Below are 24,891 nucleotides of genomic sequence, written 5' to 3'. Positions count from 1 at the left end.
TCCTCTTGGATGTGCCCAGCTCATCCCACCTTCGTGTGTTTTTCCCTGTTACCGCCTTTTCTTCAAGTCTGAATAAAACCCTTCAGCTCTCTGTACTTTCTCCAAAATACCAAAAAAACCCTTTCAAATTAGAGTAAAAGCTAGTTTCTACATCTTTCTTCTTTCAGATCCTGGCCTCTTTAAACAGATTCTAATTGGAACAAAAAACCTTTATGTCCCTTTTGAAGAAATTTCAGAAATCATGTTTCTGAATAAGCAGTTGACTTGCAGATTCGCAGCTGCTAAGGGGCTTATGTAGTTTGAAAAAAATGTATTCTAAAAATTACCATTGTTTTTGTCATAGTATTTATTTTGATATTCCAAATAATGCTAAAAAAGAATATGACCATTTAAAAATATAAATATAGTAAAAGAGAGTAAATTTTAAAAAATCAGATAAACATTGCCCTAGATTTTTGTGGAACATAAAATTGAATCTCTCATTATTTTTCTGTGCCTTATTATTAAAATACAGATGGCACAGCTTTCATATAGCTTTAACAACTTGATTATAAATTGCTTTTAAAAGTAATTTATTTGGATTTTCCATATCCTTTAATGAATTGCAAATATATTAACAGAAAAGACTTTCCCCCACAAGACTATACAATATCTGAAATAAGTCAGTTAAAGCAAAAAGAAGACACAAAATTACATTGTTTCAATGCAAACAGAACACACACATCACACCCACACTTGGATTTTCCCAGGTTTTCACAAAGAAAATGGGTCACCATATTTCTCAGTGAAGACCCATACTATACTCTGGCTAATCAGAGACTTCCAAACTTTTTTCTTCAAAAAGAGCATTTTTAATAGACTAAATACTGGTTATCACTGAGTTTTTGTTTAAGGTACAACAGCAGCATGGTTCAAATGTTACTTGTAGTTCTTGGAAAAATTAAAAATTTTAAGTGATAAATACAGAAAAAGTAGGGACCACCTTTCATTATTCTGAGTACCACTGTTCTCTTGAAAAAACATTCCAACCTTCTAAAATCCCAGAGTTAAGAACCATTTCCAAGGGGAAAAACAAACCCAAGGCCACAACATAACTTTGGAACAAGTGTGTGTGCATATATATATATATATATATATGCATTAGGTTGGTGCAAAAGTAGTTGCAGGTTTTGCCATAAAAGAAATGACAAAAACCACAATTACTTACTTATGCACCAATCTAATATATGTATGAAACAGAGAAAAGGATGTCAAACTACTTAGTTTAATTTCTGTAAAAGAAACTTCTGATGTTTGAAGCAAACATTTTGATTGATCAAAATGTGTTCTTCTGGTTGTTTGATCCCCATTCCATGCAAAAAACAAAACAAAACAAAGACAAAAAAAGAAACTGCAAAAGCCACAAAGTGTTACTAGGTGGGAAACAGGTTTCAAATACCTAAATGACTTTGAAAGTAGGTATAGGAAAAATAAAATCAGGCCAAGCTTGGGCAGAAAGTGTCCCTCAACCAGCCATTGCCATGGTGTGTCTTACAAAACTATCCTTTTATCCTTGGTATCAAAAAATCAGTATCAGAAAGACTCTCACCTCTGGCACAGGACATAAATTTCTACTACAAAAAGATAATTATACTTCAGCAAATTATGTTCTAAGCTTAGCTTTCTTCAGGCTTTATAATGCAGAACTCAGGTTGAAGCTTTCTATAAAACTCTAAATATGATACTGTTATACAGCACCTTGTGCTCTGCCAATTAAAAACATAAAATAATCTAAAATTAAATATTACAGAACTAATGGATAATACAATAGCATATCTGTTAGAATCCAAGTGCTAGCCTCTGGGAATTTTTAATTATATTCATTTTCTCCCAACTGTTCCTTTTTTTAAAAAATTACTTTTTTAGACAGTACATATACAAAAATTTAGGTACGGAATTCTGTTAAATATTTCTCTGGCACCTGATATCTAAAGACCCCCACTTAAATTAACTTATAATTGTATCTAATCCATGTTCAAATGAGATTAACAGTAAATTATAGAAAATTACTGAGTCTACAGGCTAAAATTTTTTTCACATCTTTTGTAATCCACCTTATTTTCACAGCTTGACTAACAAATACAGATAAGTTTGTCCTTCATCAAATAATCCAAAATAATAACTGTAGGCCTGTCATTTATAAGAAACTATAATTTGTTATATTCTGACATTGGCACTTAATAAAATGTTAACAACTAAAGTTTCTCTAAAAATATCAATACATTACAATAAAGGAGATACACAATTTAAGACTGTTTAAATCTGTTACTGTGGAATTCCAATAATTATCATCTTATATGCATAATTAGATCCTTAAAATTGTGGCCATTTCCCAAAGACACCAACCTATATTATGACAAACTCAGGACAGAACCTATCTCCTCATAAGAATGTTTCTTCCCCCAAGCTAAAATTTTCCAATATCCTAACCCCAATTACTCTTAGTAAATGTTTTGGTGACTCACACTACTGAAAAAATCTGAAGCAGAGAGTCAAAAAGAATGGAAATGATCTCACCCAAGGGTAACTGCACATTCTTCACTCTGCTTAAACACTCAGAAAAGTCAAAGGGATAATGTCTTGAACAAATAAAGATTCAAGGTTATGGTACAATTCTGATTATATTAAGGCTTTCACTATCATGATCTCTTAAAGTCTCTCCACTTTAGTGTTCTTACTCTGATTGATATGGTGAACTTAAGTGGTTGTTAAGGGACTTGTTTTGGCTACTCAGTGGGGAACCACTCTATCGTCTCTGAATGTTAAAGGTGATCCCACAGAGCTCAAAGAGAAGAGGCAATATGGTAAGAACCAATTTTAAAGTTTGCAATACCAAGACAACAATGATCAACACTTTGAAGCAAGATGAATAAAATCCTCAGTTAGACATTAAAGCATTTTTGCCAAGAGTAAGTGTACACTACACTGTGTGGAGGGATATTTGATTCCTACATACGAGTCCCAATATGCCCATTACATTTGTTTATAGGAGACACTGCAAGTTTAAGGTAATTTACATTCCTTGGCAATCAAGTTACTGTTATAGGCAATGTCTTTTATTGTTCCATCTGGCACTTGCAAACACCATTCTTGAAGAACCTAGAAATGAAGGTCAGTTACTCTGTTTATCAGGAAGACGACCAAAAAAAAACAAATTTTTGAAAAAGCAACCAAGAAATTCTGGTTCATCACTATTTTCCGTATCTAATGGTTCCTTCAAGATAAAACATAACTCTTCCTTCCATGATAGCTTTCAAACAAAGGGAGATTAAAGAAAAACAGAAAAGTTCCCCACCCTACCCCCGGTAAATTGTCATTCATACTGGTAAAAGAGCCAGTCTTGTTAGCAGCTATATATTGCACTGCCTTTCATTCTGTATACAGTCAGGGTCCAATGAAAGTGGCACACTCATGGTATAAGTGATGGATGATGACTCAGGGTCGGCTCAAGAGTAAAGACTCGGTATATAAGGAGGGACAAGAAACATGTCAGCACTAGTCACACATCCAGTTGTAAAAGTCTGATTTCCAGAAGTTAAAATTCATCACTTTCAGCTGCATGAAGTTGTGTGTCATCCGCATCTGTCATGCTGCTCTCCTGGGATTCATCTGTTCCCACTTTAAAAATAAAATCAAAGTCTACAGTAAGGTTTCTGACAAATATATCTTTTTGGTTCATGAAAACAAGTAAGAAAAACTGTATTATATTCAGAGAGATAAAACCCTAACTAAAGGCCCTTAAAAATCCTCATATCCTTTAGTAAAACAGAATTCAAGTTCCCTAATTTTATAATAGGTCTGATATTAGTTTATTGCATTTTACCTTTAAGGTTTTAACTACCCAAACTGCCTCTCCCTAACAAGTTCCTTATTCCTGCCCTAGGAATTACAACTAGCTAGTTCTCTGAGACATTAAAAAAAAAAAAAAATTGACATTTCCCCCAACCTCCAATCACGGAGTCCACTTTAAGGATACTCCATGCTAGTACATAGAAACATAGACTATAAACTTTGGTTTCAAAAGGTTTACAGGGAATCTCTCTCTCCTCTCTCTCTCTCTCTCTCTCTCTCTCTCTCTCTCTCTCTCTCTCTCCCCCTCTCTCCCCCTCTCTCTATCTCTGTATCTATCTTGCTCTGTCACCTAGCTAGGTTGAAGTGCAGTGGCACAATCACAGTTCACTGCAGCCTCAAACTCCTGGACTCAAGTGGTATGATCCTCCTGCCTAAGCTTCTCAAGTAGCGGGACTAGAGATGTGTACTACCATACCCAGCTAATTTTTAAAATTTGTTTAGAGACAGGGTCTCACTATCTGCCCAGGATAGTTATGAAATCCTAGGCTCATGCAATCCTCCCACCTCTGTCTCCTGAGTAGCTGGGATTACATATACAAGCCAAAATGATGCCTGGCTTATAATTTTTTTTTTTTTTTTTTTTTTTTTGAGACAGAGTTTTGCTCGTCACCCAGGCTGGAGTGCAACGGTGTGATTTCGGCTCACTGCAGCCTTCGCCTCCTAGGTTCAAGTGATTCTCCTGCCTCAGCCTCCCAAGTAGCTGGGATTATAGGCTCCTGCCACCACGTCCAGCTAATTTATATATTTTTAGTAGAGACAGGGTTTCACCATGTTGGCCAGCTGGCCTGGATCTCCTAACCTCAGGTGATCCACCCACCTTGGCCTCCCAAAGTGTTAGAATTACAGGTGTGAGCCACTGTGCCTGGCCCCATGGCTTATAATTATAATTATTATTTTTTTAAGATGGGGTTTCACCATGATGGCCAGGCTGGTCTTGAACTCCTGACCTCAGGTGCTCCACCCACTTTGGCCTCCCAAAGTGCTAGGATTACAGGCGTGAACCACCGGGCCCGGCCGGCTTATAATTTTAATTAAGGCCTTTCACCAAGTTTTCTGGAACAAAGGCATCTAATCAGAATTTATCTTGTCAGAAATTTCTCCGTCCTCTTATTTAAAAAATGACATTCTTATGAAGCAGATAAATCAGTACTGGTTACATATTCAAACATAAATTGAGGGCCCGGGTAAAAATTAGCAATGAATTTGTCAAAGTCACACAGCAAACTAGATCCAGAACAGACTAATTACCTGACTCTATATGAATTTTGTTATTACATCACCCTGTTCAATTTCCCTAAATTTGGTATAATAAAAACACCATGGTTAGAAAAATAAAAGAGTAGCCTACAAATCCTTATGCCAAAAGGTAACTTTCAGAATATTCAAAATCATGTGTATGATACTTACTGATCTGTTCTTCTTGGGTTATTGGCTCCTCATCATCTGGAAGATAGCGCTTATCAATTGCCTCTTTAATCTGGTTATTCGCTCCTTTAGGATCTAAATCCATAGCCCAAGAGAAATTCATCAGGGCGAGGTGCGTTTGACCTAACTTCTTGTAAACCTAAAAATAAACAGCAGCACTACATTTTTCATTAAGTTGTGAGCTTCAACTACAAAATTCTAAATATTTATTTATTTAATGTTTTTGAGATGGAGTCTCACTTTGTTGCCCAGGCTGGAGTGCAGTAGCACAATCTTGGCTCACTGCAACCTCCACCTTCCAGGTTCAAGTGATTCTCCTGCTACAAAATTCTAAATATTTATTTATTTAATGTTTTTGAGATGGAGTCTCACTTTGTTGCCCAGGCTGGAGTGCAGTAGCACAATCTTGGCTCACTGCAACCTCCACCTTCCAGGTTCAAGTGATTCTCCTGCCTCAGTCTCTTGCGTAGCTGCGATTATAGGTGCCTGCCACCAAGCCCAGCTAATTTTTGTATTTTTAGCAGAGACAGGGTTTTGCCATGTTGGCCAGGCGGGTCTCGAACCCTTGACCTCAGGTGATCCACCCACCTCGGCCACCCAAACTGCTGGAATTACAACAGGTGTGAGCCACTGCACCTGGCCCCTAAAATTCTAAATATTTATAATTTAAATTAGGCTCCTGGTGTACATGCTCTAAACTCATTCTAAGGGTAAGACACTTTCATCTTACAGATAAACTCATACTAGCTTTTGTGTTCCTTTTAATATAATCAGATGTTATTTTCAGAATTTCTTGCTTCTATCTTTCAGGTAGTAAGTTTCCAAGAAATATCACTCTGACTGCAACAATGATAATGGGATTAAACGGATTATAAACCGCTTAATTAACTTTCATTTACAGTGATTTTAAATGGAGTTATATATATAAACTCTTAACAACTGTCTACAGGTACTTTAACTAATTGGCATCTGGGGGGCCAGTCTGTAAAAAACGGACTAGTCTGGCCTTGGGAATCTCAGAAGCCATTTTTCATAATCAAGACAACACAATGCCATTAATGTTCTTCTTATTTATTTATTTAGACAGAATCCTGTTCTCTTGCCCAGGCTGGAGTGCAGTAGTGCAATCTTGGCTCATGGCAACCTCTGCCTCCTGGTTCAAGTGATTCTCGTACCTCAGCCTCCTGAGTAACTGGGATTACAGGCGAGTGCCACCATGCCAAGCTAATTTTTTATATTTTTAGTAGAGGTTGGGTTTCACTATGTTGGTCAGGCTGGTCTCGAACTCCTGACCTCAGCCAATACACCTGCCTAGGCCTCCCAAAGTGCTGGGATTATAGGTGTGAGGCACCATGCCCAGCTAGGATATCATTTTCTTAAGTGTTAAGAACTAAATCTGTTATTCCCAGAACACTGTTTGGAGGTTTAGTTGAATTTGCTCAATAGATACTGTACAGTAGGTATACTTATTCTTATAAAATATAAAAGGTCAATATTTGCTATGAAAGTCACAGTTTGGGACCATGGCCCAGTCTTTACCTTTCCTATTAAGAAGTAAACGAGGGATTCTTTGGGAACAATTTGTTTCAATTCTTCAAGTTCTTGTAAAGCAGACTGAAAAAGGCAAAGAAAAACCTTAAAGTAGCAAAATGTTTGGAAGTTTTGACCAAGCAAGTATTTTTACTTATTCGATTTCCCGAATTATCTTCATGAAAGCTAACTAAATCTTAACCAATATACTTCCTTATTGCATCAGTTCTTATTGTTGTGAAAATAAAATGCATACTTATATGACAACAGGTACTAAGAAACGGCAGGCACTCTAGTACACTAAAAACAAACACACACACACACACCCCTCTTTGTGAAATACGCAGGTGGTGACAATTCTTGCTTTTTGATTATCTATGTATCTATCTATCTATCTTCCTATCTGTCGGTCGATCTATTTTTATTTATTGAGATAGAGTCTTGCTCTGTCATCCAGGCTGGAATCCAATGGCATAATCTCCGCTCACTGCAACCTCCGCTTCCCAGGTTCAAGCAATTCTCCTGCCTCAGTCTCCTGAGTAACTGGGATTACAGGTTTATGCCACCATACCTGGCTGATTTTTGAATTTGTAGTAGAGATGGGTTTTAGCCATGTTGGCTTGTCTCCAACTCCTGACCTCAAGTGATCTGCCTGCATCAGCCTCCCAAAGTGCTGGAATTACAGGTGTGAGCCACTGCGCCTAGCCCAGTAATTTATTTATTTATTTATTTATTTATTTATTATTTTTTTTTCTGAGACGGAGTTTCACTCATGTTACCCAGGCTGGAGTGCAATGGTGCGATCTCAGCTCACCGCAACCTCCGCCTCCTGGGTTCAGGCAATTCTCCTGCCTCAGCCTCCTGAGTAGCTGGGACTACAGGCACGCACCACCATGCCCAGCTAATTTTTTGTATTTTTGGTAGAGACGGGGTTTCACCATGTTGACCAGGATGGTCTCGATCTCTTGACCTTGTGATCCTCCCGCCTCGGCCTCCCAAAGTGCTGGGATTACAGGCTTGAGCCACCGCGCCCGGCCCAGTAATTTATTTTTTAATGAAAAATAACTATATAATTTTTCAGAATAAAAACGTCATTGAGAAGAGTGGCATTAACACTTTTGCAAGTCTGTTAATAGAAGACAGCCAGATTCTCACATCTATCTGCTTCTCCATTTAATGTTTTGATATCACGTATTATGTAACTTTTGAAAAATTCTACTGTCCATTTGAGACAGAATGAGAATGAAAAAGGTAAATAATGTCAAGATACTATTGTAAAAATAGCTTTGACCTCTAGGACTCCTTGGAAGGGTTTTAGGGACCCCCAGAAGTTCCCAGACCATACTTTGAGAATCATTACTTAAATCTTTTTTGGACCAGGCGTGGTGGCTCATGCCTGTAATCCCAGCACTTTGGGAGGGTGAGGCAGGTGGATTATGAGGTCAGGAGTTCGAGACCAGCTTGACCAACATGGTGAAACCCCATATCTACTAAATAAAATAAAATAAAATCCTTCAATGGAAGAAACTGATTACATATCTAAAGAGGTACAATAAAGCAAATACATAAAAACAAATACTGAATTACAATTATAGTACCTCAAAGAGTAGTTAAAAGTTGAAAAGGGTTTATTAGATTTAAAATAAGCTTTAAAAAAAAATTTTTTTTTTGAGACAGAATCTTCCTCTGTTGCCCAGGCTGGAGTGCAGTGGTATAATCTGGGCTCATAGCAACCTCTGCCTCCTGGGTTTAAGTGATTCTCATGCCTCAGCCACCCAAGTACCTGGGATTACAGGAGTGTGACACTAAGCCCAGCTAATTTTTGAATTTTTAGTAGAGATGGGGTTTCGCCATGTTGGCCAGGCTGGTCTCGAACTCCTGGCCTCAAGTGATTTGCCTGCTTCAGCCTCCCAAAGTACTGGGATTACAGGCATGAGACATGGCACCTGGCCCTAGAAGCAGTTTTTAATTTTTTTTTTTGAGACAAGAGTTTCGCTTTTGTTGCCCAGGCTGGAGTGCAGTGGCACAATCTCAGCTCACTGCGACCTCTGCCTCCCAGGTTCAAGCAATTCTCCTGACTCGGCCTCATGAGCAGCTGGGACTACAGGCGCACACCACCACGCCCAGCTAATTTTTGTATTTTTAGTAGAGATGGGGTTTCACCATGTTGACCAGAATGATCTCAATCTCTTGACCTGGTGATCTGCCCGCCTTGGCCTCCCAAAGGGATGGGATTACAGGCGTGACCCACTGCGTCCGGCCTAGAAGCAGCTTTTTAAGACTCCATTTCTTTTATATATATATATATATTTTAATCATAAAAATAACAGTTTTGCCACAGTGCACAGAAAAGTTCACTGATTCCCCATGCCGTCGCCAATCAGCTCTGATTTGAGTTGGAAGACCCAGGCCGGGAGTGATGCCGGCTTTTTTTTTTTTTTTTTTTTTTTTTGAGACGGAGTTTCACTCATGTTACCCAGGCTGGAGTGCCATGGCGTGATCTCGGCTCACCGCAACCTCCGCCTCCTGGGTTCAGGCAATTCTCCTGCCTCAGCCTCCTGAGTAGCTGGGACTACAGGCATGCACCACTATGCCCAGCTAATGTTTAGTATTTTTTTAGTAGAGACGGGGTTTCACCGTGTTGACCAGGATGGTCTCGATCTTTTGACCTCGTGATCCACCCGCCTCGGCCTCCCAAAGTGCTGGGATTACAGGCTTGAGCCACCGCGCCCGGCCGATGCCGGCTTTTTTTATATTTTTTATTTTTATTTTTGAGATGAAGTATTGGTTGCCCAGGCTGGAGTACAGTGGCACGATCTTGGCTCACTGCAACCTCCACCTCCTGGGTTCAAGCAATTCTCCTGCCTCAGCCTCCTGAGTAGCTGGGACTTATAGGCACCTGCCAGCATGCCTGGCTAATTTTTTGTATTTTTAGTAAAGATGGGGGTTTCACCATGTTGCCCAGCTAGACTCGAACTCCTGACTTCAGATGATCCGCTTGTTTTGGCCTCCCAAAGTTCTGGGATTATAGGCGTGGGCCACTGCGCCAGCCCATACATTTATTTTCATCTGTTCACTTATTTTGGTCTTAAGGGGGTAGTTTAGGTCTTACCTTTAAGATAACTCCCTGATGAAAAAATTGCCTTTCTATATAAGGAATCTTTACAAGGGATAACCACATATTCCTAAATATCCACACACCTATCCTTCCTATGAGTATTTCATGAAGAAATAAAAATCACAAAAAATGAAATTAACAGCTCTGGAAAAACATCTCAGATTAAAGTTAAATAACTTTTAGCTTATTGAAAACAAGGAATAATGTTGTTTTTAAGCAATACAACACTGAAGACCCTTAAAATATATAACTTACCTTATATTTTTCATTTGCAAATAAAACTGAGGCTCTGTGAAATTTGCATAGAGGGTTCTTGGGATCAATGACAATGGCTTTGTTTAGGGTATCCAAAGCTTTCTCTGATTTTTTCAGTGCATGTTGAACCTATAAGAAATAAAGATCATGTTAATGCTCCCTCTTGATATTTATGAAGAAAGGTGAGATGCAACGTGACTCAAAACCAACATAAAGATAATCAAATTATCAGAGATAAGGTTGTAGGGCCTAACTAGGTTGTCCACTGTGGTAAGTGGATTTAGTAATTGATTACCAAATGATTAATAGATGATCTCTAAAATCGCTTCCAATTCTAGTTCAACTGTTTCACTAAAGATGAGAATACTGAAGTCCAGAGATCCTAAGTAATTTGCTCTGTGATCAAAATCTAGGTCCTCTAGTCCTACATTACATATCTATGATGATAATTAATATTCTATCTTTAGAGCAGATATTTGGTTATGTTTTTTTTTTTTTTTGAGACAGAGTCTCGTTCTGTCACTAGGTGCCAGGCTGGAGTGCAATGGCGTGATCTTGGCTCACTGCAACCTCCGCCTCCCGGGTTCAAGCAATTCTCCTGCCTCAGCCTCCAGAGTAGCTGGCATACAGGCGTGTGCCACCATGCTCAGCTAATTTTTGTATTTTTTTTAGTAGAGACGGGGTTTCACCATGTTGGCCAGGATGGTCTCGATCTCTTGACCTCATGATCCGCCCGCCTCAGCCTCCCAAAGTGCTGGGATTACAGGCGTAAGACACTGCGCCCGGCCTTGGTTACTTTTAAGTCTAAAAGGCAAGCAAAACCTTGGTGTTCTAGTCATAAAAAAGATCTGTACCATTTAGCCAGATAATATTCACATTTCATCAGGTTTATGCAGTCTTTCAAATATTAGGCTTTTCAAAACTGCATTAAAAGAATTCCTGTTTACAAACCTTGTTTTACTCAGATCCATTAAATTTTCAATATTTTAGGAATTTATTTGAAAAATGATCTTTCTGCTTTACATAATTGAAAATCACTGATCTCTAATACTGGGAAGCAAATAATTTAAGACATTTTAAGTAACTTAAAATTTAAAAGATTTACAACAGTACCAAACCTCACCATTCATATGTATATAATGATGTTCTGCTATGTTCCTCCTTGGACAAATTATATGTTACAAATAAAGTGGGCTGGGTTGGGCGTGGTGGCTCATGCCTGTAATCCCACTACTCTGGGAGGCCAAGGTGGGTGGATCACCTGAGGTGAGGAGTTTGAAACCAGCCTGGCCAACATGATGAAACTCTGTCTCTACTAAAAATACAAATAATTAGCTGAACTTGGTGTCAGGAACCTGTAATCCCAGATACTCAGGAAGCTGAGGCAGGAGAATCACTTGAACCTGGGAGGCGGAAGTTGCAGTGACCTGAGGTTGTTCCATTGCACTCAAGCCTGGGCAACAAGAGCGAAACTCCCTGTCTACTAAAATTCCACCTCAAAAAAAAAAAAAATAAATAAATAAAGTGAAGTGAATGAATGTGGCTGTGGAACTTTAACAAATATCACAGTAATACGAATGTGACAGAAGGTAGGGCCAACATCTGGTTGCTAAACTCATCTATGCAATGATTTTTGCAAATATTCTGCCCACAGGATTGAGAACCTAAATACTAGTTCTCTAAAAGAGAAAAGCTTACTCTCTTACCTGACAATTTCTTCAAATAAACCACTCAAAAATTTAAAACAACCTGTTCTACAGTAACTTTGGAAGAATTCCTATTTTTAAAAAAATGTTCAACTTCACCAAAAGGTGCCAAGAGATACTCAATTTTGAATTGAATAAATAAGGTGATGACAACACAAAATAATTTTAAGTAGACATATCTCTAGATATTTTGTGTAGTAGCTAACTATAAAAGAAGTTACTGTCAACTTCTTTTTCTTGCCCTGTCTTGTGGTGCTAAACTATGTCGAATTTTAAGAAAATTATCATGGTCAATTTCAGTATAGTGAATAGAGAATTAGAATTCTACTCTCCCCATGATATTGACATTTCAAACAACATAATTTCCTGACACTGTATGCCCATTCCCATAAAAACCAAACTTGCTAGGGGGAAAAAAGAGAGAGAAGGTCGGGGGAGGGAGAGGGAGAAAGGGGTGAGAGGATGAGAACAAGAACTTAAGGTACCATACTTAAACAGAAACTAATAAATGAGATTTTAAAAAGCAAACAAACATAATGTACATATATTTTCTCCTATTAAAGTATGATTTACTTATTTTCTTTTAAGAGATGGAGTCTCATTCTGTTGCCCAGGCCAGAGTGCAGTGTCACTTTCTTAGCTCATAGCAGCCTTGAACTCCTGGGCTCAAGCAATCCTTGTGCTTCAGCCTTCCAAGTAGCCAAGGCCACAGGTGTGAGCCACCATCCCAGGCTAATTTTTAAATTTTTTGGTAGAGATTGGGTCTCGCTATGTTGCCCAGGCTGGTCTCGAACTCCTGTCCTCAAGCAATCCTCTTGCCTTGGCATCCCAAAGTGCTGGGATTACAAGTGTGAGCCACTATACCCAGCCAACGTACAATGTTACCAGATACACTTAAAAAATGTAAATATAAAAATGATTCTGCACATTGCTGTAGTGCAATGGCTCAACCTCGACTGATAGCAACCTCTTCCTCCCGGGTTCAAGCAAGTCTCCTGCCTCAGCTTCCCAAGTAGCTGGGTCTACATGCATGTGCCACCACACCTAGCTAATTTTTGTATTTTTAGTAAAAGCGGGGTTTCACCATGTTGGCCAGGCTGGTCTTGGATCACCTGGTGACCTCAGGTGATCCACCTGCCTCAGCCTCCTAAAGTGCTGGGACTACAGGCATGAGCCACTATACCCAGCCAGGAGATCTCTTATATGAGTCACATAACAACCCTATGAGGTAAGCAAGTAGTACATACATTCATAAAATAGAAGAGCTCAGAGAAATGAAGTGACTTGTGCAGGGGATAAGGGCAATTCTGTGATTTTTTTCTTAGGCTAAGCCAATTGGGTAGTATTTTTAGTTGTAATAAACTCCAGAATACTGTTTCAACAGCAAAAAACCCCAAATTTTATTATAGCAATTAAATCAACAACAAACATATTTCAAAAGGGAGATTAATAGAGTATTAGTAAGTTTAGAAAGCTACTTACTACTCCAATGTGGCAAAGTAAAACTGAACTTTGAGGGTTGATATCAAGTGCTTTTTGGAAATGCATTTCTGCGAGGCTGAATTTTTCTTGCTTGTAATAAATCATTCCTAAACCATACCTGAAAGTATAAAACAAAGTATAACTTTAAAGACATAAACATTAGGTTGCTAATTTAGTTCAATCAGTAAAAGGACAAGTATAGAATCTGGCATTTTAATAAACCAGTGTAATAATACTGGTGGTCTTAGAGGGGAGAACAAAAGTATCAGTTATGATAAAAACCATTAAATCATTTTATTTATTTATTTTTAATTAAAAAACATTTTTTTTGAATTGGGGTCTCACTCTGTCACCCAGGCTGGAGTGCAGTAGACCAATCATAGGTCACTGCATCCTTAAACTTCTGGGTTCAAGCAATCCTCCAAGCCTCAGCCTCCACAGTAGCTGAGACTATAGGCATGAGCCGTTAACACCTAGCCATTAAAGCATTTTATTATTTTTTAAAGACATCATCTCATTCTGTTGCCCAGGTTCGAGTATAGTAGCATAATCACAGCTCACTGCAGCCTCGACCTCCCAGGCTCAAGTGATTGATCCTCCCACCTCAGCATCCTGAGTAGCTGGAACTACTCCATCGTCCTGATGCATGCCACCACACCTGGCTCATTTTGTATTTTTTGTAGAGGCGGGGTTTATCCATGTTGGTCAGGCTGATCTTGAGCTCCCGACCTCAGATGATCCGCCCTGAGCCACCACGCCCAGCCTATATATATTTTTTCTCTTTTGAGTCAGTCTTGCTTTGTCATCCAGGTTGGAGTGCAGTGGTGTAATCTCAGCTCACTGCAACCTCTGCCTCCTGGGGTCAAGCAATTTTTGTGCCTCAGCCTTCCAAGTAGCTGGAATTACAGGTGTGTGTCACCATGCCTGGCTAATTTTTTTGCATTTTTAGTAGAGACTGGGTTTTGCCATGTTGGCCAGACTGGTGTTGAATTCCTGGCCTTAAGCGATCTGCCCGTCTCAGCCTCCCAAAGTGCTGGGATCACAGGCGTGAGCTACCATGCCCGGCCTTCTTATATATTTTTAATTTTTTATGGAGATGTGGTCTCACTATGTTGACCAGGCTGGTTTCAAACTCTTAGCCTCAAACAATCCTCCCATCTTGGCCTCCCAAAATGCTATAATTACAGGTATGAGCCACCATGCCCAGACCATTAAAACATTTTAAAGCGTCACTTTTATAAGCCAAAACAATAAAATCAAATCAAATAAAACTATAATAATAAGGAAAAAAGAAACCACATCCCTAAACCCATCACTACAATATAGACTTTGTTAATTTAAAAGATAGCATCTTGCTCTGTTGCCCAAGCTGGAGTGCAATGGTGTGATCATAGCTCGCTGTAGGCAACCTTAGGCTCACGTGATCCTTCCACCTCAGCCTCCTGAGTAGTTAGGACTACAGGTAAACATGACCATGCCTGGCTAATTGGGTTTTTTTTTTTTTGGCAGGGAAGGGGTCTTTGCCAGGCTGGTCTCGTACTCCTGGCCTCAAGTAATCTTCCCACTTCTGCTTCCCAAATTGCTGGGATTACAGGTATGAGCCACCATACCTGCCATATTCTAGATTTAAAAGCTAATTTTTACTGAGTAGTTATTACATGAGTGCCAAGACCATTGCTAAATTATCTCATTTAATCTCTGGAGGAATCATAGGTACCATTATCACCCTTATTTCAAATAAGAAAACTGAAACTTAGAGAAGTTAAATAACTTGCTTAAAGTTATACAGCTAATAAAGACTCTAACCAGGTCCTTCCTTAATGATTCTAAAGCCTGAACTCCTAACAATGCTATTTCCACATTTTTTTGTACAAATGCATATATATTTTATATTATTATAATTATAGTATACATAGTGCCATGTTTGGCTTTCTTCCCTTTCCCACTTACTATTATCAAAAGCATGCCCCTATACTTATAGACCTTGAAATTACAATTTTAAAAGGCTATGTAATAGTGTATTAGGTTGATACACAGGTATTTCTCCTGAATTTTCAAAACGTCAAACGAATATAATGTGGATGATTTATATTATGGAGACTTCTCACAGTCATAATTAGATGATAATGATGATGGAGAATAAGCACCAAATGAATAAGAAGAGAGCACAACATATCTGCTTTATTTGATTGGCTTTATCATTATAATTGTGTTATAGATGAAGGAAAGGTATTAAAAACTATGTTAATGATAGTGAAGGTGATAACAAAAGAAAGGTTATTTTGTAGTTAGAATAAAGTTGCTCAGTATTTAGAGTTACCTAAATACATCAGCATTTAACTTCCTCCTAGTAAAGCTTGCCAATCTGAATAATCCTCCTTTAAACATAATTTTTGATACAGTTAAGTTTTTTTAAGAATGTGACTACTGCAAAATAGCAGAACAAACAATACACGTTTTAAAAAAACAACACAAGTATCAACTAGACTTGGGAAAAACGAAAACAACACAAGTCCTACTAAGAAATGACTTCTTGCTGGGCACCAGGGCTCACACCTGTAACCCTAGCACTTTGGGAGGCTGAGGTGGGTGGATCATGAGGCCAGGAGGTTGAGACCATCCTGGTCAACACGGTGAAAACTCATCTCTACTAAAAATACAAAAATTAGCTGGGCATGGTGGCAGGCGCCTGTAGTCCCAGCTACTCGGGAGGCTGAGGCTGAATTGCTTGAACCTGGGAGGTGGAGGCTGCAGTGAGCCGAGACTGAGCCACTGCACTGCAGCCTGGCAACAGAGCAAGACTCCGTCAAAAAAAAAAAAAAAAAGAACTGTTCTTAAAATATTACAGAGAACTTCTATCTATCGGAAGAGAAGGTAGTATTGGCAATTTGATAGTTACATTGGTCAGTAAAAGCTAGCACTTTTTTTTTGGACATCTTTCAGACAATGTAAGTACTACTGCAAAATAAGATGTAATCCATTAAACAACATCTTTGCAAATCAAAAAATGTTTTAGTAATATAATGCTTCCAATTTAGAAGCAAATAGAATGATAAAACTCAACTCCTATAATAATTAAGCCAAAAGATAACCATATCTGACAAAAAACTACTGTAGAGTTATGATTTCAGAATTATATTTCCTCTTGATATTTAAACTATTTTTTTTTTTTTTTTTGGGACGGAGTTTCGCTCTTGTTACCCAGGCTGGAGTGCAATGGCGCAATCTCGGCTCACCACAGCCTCCGCCTCCTGGGTTCAGGCAATTCTCCTGCCTCAGCCTCCTCAGTAGCTGGGATTACAGGCACGCGCCACCATGCCCAGCTAATTTTTTGTATTTTTAGTAGAGACGGGGTTTCACCGTGTTGACCAGGATGGTCTCGATCTCTTGACCTCGTGATCCACCCGCCTCGGCCTCCCAAAGTGCTGGGATTACAGGCTTGAGCCACCGCGCCCGGCCTTGATATTTAAACTATTAAGTCAGTCCAGAAAAATATAATAAATGTCAGCAGTAAGTATGGTGTTGAGGCAGAAATAGGAACAAATTTTTTCATATCTTATTCAGTTGATAACAATATGATCCAGGCAGTAATCTCCTATGTATTTACTTATATACAAGCACAAAAAAGCAAAATAGAGTTGCTACTAAATAAAAGGGTACACTAAGTTCTTAACAGTAACTCAATAAACTAGAACACTGTCAAAGAACAACAACTAGTGAATTTTTTCAATTTTCTTTCTATTATCCAGTAAGTGAATTACACTATTTCTTTCCAATTTCCCAACCACTTTTTGTCCTAATCACCATTTCAGTGTTCTAAGAAAAAGTAACAAATCAAGTAACAAAACCAACTGCACTATCTCCAAAAGTTTGGTACAAGACTGAAACTGTTGAGTGTAAGGATCTGGTATTCCATTATCATTAGTTAATTTAAGAGTTTGTTGGCTGGGCGGGGTGGCTCACGCTTGTAATCCCAGCACTTTGGGAGTCTGAGGTGGGTGGATCATGAGGTCATGAGACCATCCTGGCCAACATGGTGAAACCCTGTCTCTACTGAAAATATAAAAATCAGCTGGGAGTGGTGTCACATGCCTGTAATCCCAGCTAATCAGGAGGCTGGGGCAGGAGAATTGCTTGAACCTGGGAGGCAGAGGTGGCAGTGAGCCGAGATTGTGCCATTGCACTCCATCCTGGTCGACAGAGCATGACTCTGTCTCAAAAAAAAAAAGAAAAAGTTTGTTAAAGATATACATTTCATAAGAAAGCATTTTGGTTAGAAGTTATTGACGAATATGTACCATCCCTAAGTATCAGTAACCAAATTCATGACAATAAAGAGCTATCTGACAAGGAAAATTAGTGAGTACCAGCACCATCAATAAGACTTTGTGTTTGCACTTCATTAGCACTTACCATGCATTATAGTGTCTAGGATTGACTCTGATAGCATTTCGAAAACAAGCTAATGCTTTGTCCAATTCTTCAGTTAAAACAAACTCATGCCCTAATAGAGTATAGGCATAAGCATAATTTGGATCAACTTGGATAGCTCTCTGGAAGAATTTAATTGCAATATCATGTTCCCGTTGCAGACTGAAACAGTTTCCTGCAGCACACCAGGCCTTAAAAAAATGGGAACAAAAACCAAACAGAATTAAAATTTTATTTTTTTCTAAAATATGACTAAAACCAAACCTCAACTCAGAACAGAAAGACAAAAATGGAAGAGCTTCAACAGTCAATTCTAATTATTCACAGATTCCATATTTGTGAATTTGCTTGCTAAAATTTATTTATAAAACCAAAGAAAATACTTGTGCCTTCATGGTCATCAGAAGGTATGTTCTCATTTGAGGTCGAATAATGCGATTCTACCTTCTTGTTTTAGCTCTCTGTATAGAGATGACCAGGGGACAGAAACTCTGTGGGGTAGTTTAGTGTGGTGCAAGAAGCTTTGGTTCTAAGAACAGTTGGACAGAATTTGAATCCCACTGCTGGCAATTTTTAGTAGGGTAGCTTCAGGCAAGTCACCTCTGAACCTCATTTTCTCTCTCTTTCTCTTTTATTTATGTATTTATTTATTTATTTTGAGACCTGGTCTTGTTCTGTCACCCAGGCTGGAGGGCAGTGGTGTGATCTTGGCTCGCTGCAACTTCTGCCTCCTAGGCTCAAGTGATCCTCCTGTCTCAGCCTCCGGAGCAGCTGGGACCACAGGCACCGGCCACCATACCTGGCTAATTTTTGTGTTTTTTGTGGAGAAGGGTTTTGTCATGTTGCCCAGGCTGGTCTTGAACTCCTGAGCTCAAGGGATCTGCCCATCTCAGCCTCCTGAAGTGCTGGGACTACAGGTGCGAGCCACCATGCCTAGCAGAGTTCTCTCTTTTGTAAAGAAAACAGAATCTACCGGGATGAGTTGTTTTTAGGATTCAAGATAATAATCCACAATCTATCTCTGTTTTTCTCCATCACCTCTAGGAACATTGGTTCAGTAGCACTAATTCAGTGTTCATATTGACTATAGAATTACCACGAATAATGGAAATTGACTGTATTTAATTCTAAACTTAGATATGTCACAACAGTATCATTAAGTATTTTTGAGATGCAATGAAATATACCCTTACAAGATTAGAGCATGGAAATTAATTGTACCTATGTCTTAAAATAATACTAATTTATTTTAATTTAAAATTATTATTATTACTTTTTCAATCTATGTAACTTCTGCTCAATGAACTCTAATCTTGGTGACAACAGCAAATTTAACATAGTCAAATCTTGATTAATCCTGAATGAAATATCTGCTTTGTGATTTTTCTATTTATGAATCTGCACCGTACATTCTAGGACTTTCTCTTTCTCCCTAAATCCCTGTCTAGATAGAAAAAAAAGAAATAAGTGTGGATGACATTAGTGTTTGAATTCTTTGGTTCTTCTCCATCAGTTGAGGGTAACTATATAAGCAAAGTATTTTGGTTAACATACCTCTGGCGAATTTTTATCCATGTCTGTTAAGTCTTTTGACAGAACTGAAAGAGCAACATCTTTTTGAAGATGCCAAAGTGTTGTAGAGTAGATCTCCATGCCTTCAACTCTATAATTCTCAATCCTTCTAACCTCTGAGAATATTCTTTCAGCCTGAAATAAATAAAAAAAAAACTAGTAAGAGAAAACAAGTTGATATAATTTATATATATACACAGCGAAAGCACTGGTTATTGTTTTCACAGGATCTAAATGCTGCCTTGTATTATGGTTTTTATGTGAATGAGTATTAACACAAGGACAAATTGAGCAATCTACTATGGCAAGTCAAATACTGATGTACCCATATTGATAATCAACCTAGTATTTATACATAAGGCATAGTTAGAACATGAACTCTGAAAAGAAAATTTGAGTTTCTACCAAAAAGACAGAGGCAAAATCTATACAAAACTACAATTCAAAAGAAAAATCAGTATTTCCTTCTCAAAAACCACATTTCCAAGTTTTAATAATGGCTTTACAAAATAACTCTTTTAGGAAAGATGATGGAAGAATGATTTCTGTAACATAAAATCTATTTTTGGACTGATTTTTATTGAGAGGTTGTGCTAGAAAATTTAGAGGAAAGACTGGCTATCAATCATATTGAGCCCTGAATATACACACCAATAGTTCATCTGCTAGGAATTATAGGCCCTGCCTACTAATTGCCCTTTCTTTTGTACCACTCTCTTGACTTTAGGGTCTCTCCTCAGCTGGTTGGTGAATTTTTTCCCTCATCACATTCATAGCTCCCAGAACTATGTTTCTCTCCCTGTAGTTTGAGGATTTAGATTATATAAAACCCATTAGTTTCCTAGTTTATCAATTTACCAAGTTCAGAATTCTGAGCTGCCAGAAAAGGTCTAGGTACTAAAAAAAAGAAAGGAAAAGAAATTCTCACAGTTTTAGTTTAGAATAAGAAATATCTGGACTGTTCTTAATGAAATGAATATGACAGAAAATAAGAGCATTTTAAAACTGAGTACTTAGTTCCAAGAAGTGGCCACATGATATCTATGATTAGCTTGACAATTTGTAACTTCCCTGAAATCTCTTAAAAGTTGTAAATGTAAGTGTGCAGCCTCAACCTGCAGGGCTCAAGTGATCCTCCCACTTCAGCCTCCCAAGTAGCTGGGACCACAAGTGACTGCCACCACACCCAGCTAATTTTTTCATTTTTTGCAGAGACAGGGTCTCACTATATTGGCCAGGCTGGTCTCCAACTCCTGAGCTCATGTGATACCCCTTCCTCAGCCTCCCAAAGTACTGGTATTACAGGCATGAGCCACCACACCTGGTCAAGTTTTTCATATAGTCATAGTAACAAGTTAAAAGATCTAGCTATCAGCTAAATATAGGTAGGTACCTTTTGGTTTCAAAGTTTTTAGAATCTGTTGCTTCCTTTGAAAAATGACTATGGCATAGACAAAAAGAAAAATGGGAAAAACCTTATAAAATTAAGTTGAAACAGAGGCTTTCTTTAGTTAAATATCTGGGTCACTGCTATAACTAGGGGAAACAATAAAATTCATACATGTTAAAGTAGCTGTGAAACAATAAATTAGAAATAATTTTTTTAAAGGGCTTTTCCAAACACAGCTCTTGCCTGTCTGTGTATATACTACATACCAATAAAGGACCATCATCTAAATATGGGTTTTCTAGCAATGAATAAACTACAATGAATAAAAGAGTTGGTCTTCAACTCTCTTTTCCGTACTATTCAAAATTAAATTATATGAATAAGAATCCTCTGTATGTATTCTCTGTGAGAAAGAACACCTTTCCCCTAGATTTTTGCATGAATCATGAAGGGAAAAGTAACCTTCCCTCTGAATACATAAAAACAAAAACAAAGCAAAACAAAAATACCATACTTCATTGTCACCCAGTTTCCTTACTATGCTTTACTTTTCTTCATGACTTATTGCTACCTGTTCTTAAACATTTATTGGCTTACAATCTGTCTGTTGCTAGAATGTAAGCTCTACAGAGGCAAGAAATTGTCTGACTAGCTGTTATATAGAGTCTAGAAGAGAGTCCAGGATATAACATGCACAGAAATATATACTGAATAAATGAACTGAACTGAAAGTAAATTAAGCAAAAAATGAATCATATCAACTTTAATCCATATTAGAGACATTTTATTAATATATAGGCTTCTAAAAGGTTTCTTTTTTTAAGTTGGCGGGGTGAAAATGCTTTGGGAAGAAGAACTGAGGGGTAATTTAAGTTGGGAATTAGAATTTTCTTTGGCTTTAGGTTAATTATTCTTTCCTTTTCTGGTACAGACAGATAACTTAAGCAATAAATTTAATTAAAATCAAAAAAGTAAAAGCGGCCGGGCGCGGTGGCTCACGCCTGTAATCCCAGCACTTTGGGGAGGCCGAGGCGGGTGCATCACGAGGTCAAGAGATCGAGACCATTCTGGTCAACACGGTGAAACCCCATCTCTACTAAAACTACAAAAAATCAGCTGGGCATGGTGGCGCGTGCCTGTAATCCCAGCTACTCAGGAGGCTGAGGCAGGAGAATTGCCTGAACCCAGGAGACGGAGGCTGCGGTGAGCCGAGATCACGCCATTGCACTCCAGCCTGGGTAACAAGAGCCAAACTCTGTCCCAATTAAAAAAAAAAAAAAAAAAAAAAAAAAAAAGTAAAAGCTTCGTAATAAGGATACTGTGTCCTCGATTAAACACAATTTTCTTCATAGCACTCTTCAATTTTATAAAATATATAGCATTCTTCAATTTTATAAAACATACTACATGTCAAAAATTCATCCCAGTAATTAACTCTGTATACTGCAGAAATAATATAAATCCTATTACATGGTAAATATGTATTGATGACTTGGGCCTCTACAAATCTATTCCAAGAAGTTTCAAAGAATTTAAACTACTCCTTAACACAAGAAAGAACCCTTATCTATAAATTATAAATAGTGACAAAATAAATATATAGACATTACATAATAAATACTGATCTTTTAGATCTAGCCTTCTCAAGCATGGGCATTTATTTTAAAAAACTGAAATTATCTCTAGAAAGGCATATACAACCATTTTCTATACTTACTTGCATGTACTCTGAAAGTTCAAAATAGGCCCTTCCAATTTGGCACAGTACCCAACCAGTATTGTAGTGGTGAGAAGGTAGATGGCTCAAAATACTTATAGCTTCTTTGCAATTGTATGAACACAAGGCTAAATAACCTTTCCCCATTTCACGAAGAAGGCTCATCAAACCTTCTAGGAGAAAACAATATAGTAAACAAAGGAAAAAACACAATAGAACAGTTTGGTTCTTTAGAAAAGCTAATTACAAACTAATCCATTAAAAATTCCAACATCTATACAGAAAACAATGAAGGTACTGTAATGAACATAAAGAAATTTACTTAAAATAAGTACATAATAAAATGAAATACAAAGGCGACATTAAACACTTAAAACAGACCTGCTGCTGCTTTTTGTAGATTAAAAGCCTGAATCTGAGGTGTGATTGTGGATATTTTCCCTTCTGAAATGATGGAAGAGTCCAATTTTGTAATTTCCAGGCTATCATTTATGTTAGGTTGAGTTATTCCTCCTTTATTAGTTTTACTTTTTGTTTTTCTATTTGGGATTTTAGGTGGAAACTTCATTTTTAATTTTTTGCTATTCTCCTGTAAAAGGGAGGAAATTTCACGCTTGTTATAGTCACGTATTTTAGACTTCTCCTCAGCCCTTTCTCCAGTATTAGATATAAAATAAATGTACAATATTCATTAAATCTATATTTTTTTCAGAAGAGAGTTGATCAAAACAAAGGTCATCAAAGTCATTTAATTTTAAACACAATAATCCTGAACATAAATTACATGAACTAATAGTGATGAAGGTGTGTCAGCATTATATCCTCTTGTGAAAGTATATCAAACTCTCATTATTATTTAAAAGGAAGAAAATAAGTATATGAAATAGTATCTAATTTTCTCGGAGCATTATAATAGGTTATAACATTGTTTTGTCTTGTTTTTTGAGATTGAGTTTTGCTCTTGTTGCCCAGGCTGGAGTGTAATGGCTCGATCTCAGCTCACCGCAACCTCTTTCTTTTTTAGACAGAGCCTTGCTTTGTTGCCTAAGCTAGAGTGCACTGGCACAATCTTGGCTCACTGTAACCTCCACCTCCAGGGTTCAAGCAATTCTCCTGCCTCAGCCTCCCAAGTAGCTGGGATTATAGGCACCTGCCACCACAGCTGGCTAATTTTTTTGTATTTTTAGTAAGTACAGTGTTTCACCATGTTGGCCACGCTGGTTTTGAACTCCTGACCTCAAGTGATCCACCCACCTTGACCTCCCAAAGTTCTAGGAGGATTACAGGGGTGAGCCACTGCACCCAGTCAGGTCTCCAGTTTTAACTTTTATTTTCAAATAATTTAAGACTCACTCTTCCCCAAATGATAACATCTGACATAACCATAGTATATCATCATATCCAGGAAACTGAAATTAGTACAATATTATAAATTAAAGACCTTATATGGATTTCATCAGTTTTTATATAAACCCTTGTGTCATTTCTATAAAATTTTATCACATGACTGGATTTGTGTAATCAACCACCACAATCAGGATACAGGACTGTTGTACCACAAGGAATTTCTTTTGTGCTATGATTTAATAGGAACATCCTCCCTAAAGCCCTAACTCCTAATAGCCACTGATCTGTTGTAAATTAGTATAATTTTACCATTTCAGGATTATTCCTATGTCATTTTTAACTTGAGAAAAAAAATCTTTACCAAAGGACTATAATTATCTTCACAAAAATTATAGATGGCCCTCTAAATCAAAACATTTTTAAATTCTACATAGTCTCTTTATTAACTTATTAGGGATGGAGTCATCAATGAACAGAAATTTTAGGCGGGGAAGCATTAAGTTAATGTGATATACAGAAATCTTTAAATTACCTTGGTTGTGGAGCTGTCACTAGTAAAGAGTCGTGAACTTCTTCGAGGCAGTGCGTTTGGGGGAGATGTAATAGTGGGGCTCAATACCTGAGGTGTTGTACTAAAAAAAAATTATAAAGGAAGACATTGATTTTTTTTACTTGATTTATGACCATTAACCATTGTTTCAATTCAGGTCTATTTAAAAAATATGCATGAATTATGTAAGTACTCTAAAATTGACAAATTTGGTCAGTCCTTTTTGTGGTTTCTCTATGAAAACATAGTATTTAAAAATGAGGGACTCAGACTGGCTTTCCTGTTCCTCAGCTTGCAGACGGCCTATTATTGGACGTCACACCTTGTGATTATGAGTCAACACTCCTTAATAAACTCTCCTTCATATATAAAAAAATAAAAATAAAATAACTCATTACTATAAAATAATAAAGATTACAGCACAGATCTTCACTCTACCTGAAACTGTTAATTTGCATTAAAAATAATCCACATAAA

The 24,891-nt window shown here is 37.7% G+C and overlaps 1 protein-coding gene across 11 annotated transcripts in view; it reads right to left on the bottom strand.

Annotated features, from left to right (window-relative positions):
• Positions 1 to 553: 553 nt before the first annotated feature.
• The window catches only part of CDC27 (cell division cycle 27), a 69,150-nt gene continuing 44,812 nt past the window's right edge, over positions 554 to 24,891 (bottom strand). For 2 of the 11 annotated variants that reach the window (XM_032265965.1, XM_032265971.1), the window contains 10 exons: positions 24,397 to 24,496; positions 22,899 to 23,106; positions 22,518 to 22,690; positions 19,393 to 19,545; positions 17,821 to 18,029; positions 13,408 to 13,525; positions 10,220 to 10,348; positions 6,856 to 6,930; positions 5,299 to 5,391; positions 556 to 3,657 (listed from right to left, as the gene is read on the bottom strand). In XM_032265965.1, the coding sequence (XP_032121856.1) occupies positions 5,317 to 5,391; positions 6,856 to 6,930; positions 10,220 to 10,348; positions 13,408 to 13,525; positions 17,821 to 18,029; positions 19,393 to 19,545; positions 22,518 to 22,690; positions 22,899 to 23,106; positions 24,397 to 24,496 (1,240 nt within the window). In that variant the 3' untranslated portion in view covers positions 556 to 3,657; positions 5,299 to 5,316. Of the gene's footprint in view, positions 3,658 to 5,298; positions 5,456 to 6,855; positions 6,931 to 10,219; positions 10,349 to 13,407; positions 13,526 to 17,820; positions 18,030 to 19,392; positions 19,546 to 22,517; positions 22,691 to 22,898; positions 23,107 to 24,396; positions 24,497 to 24,891 lie in introns of all 11 variants that reach the window. The other 9 variants (XM_032265962.1, XM_032265969.1, XM_032265966.1 and 6 more) reach the window with 7 other exon arrangements.

The sequence above is a fragment of the Sapajus apella genome, unplaced genomic scaffold, assembly GCF_009761245.1.
Source record: "Sapajus apella isolate SASKATOON/1434 unplaced genomic scaffold, GSC_monkey_1.0 scaffold153, whole genome shotgun sequence".
In the NCBI taxonomy this organism is placed as follows: domain Eukaryota; kingdom Metazoa; phylum Chordata; class Mammalia; order Primates; family Cebidae; genus Sapajus; species Sapajus apella.
Note: the sequence above shows the minus strand (reverse complement) of the source record. Positions and strands in the feature narration are given on the sequence as shown.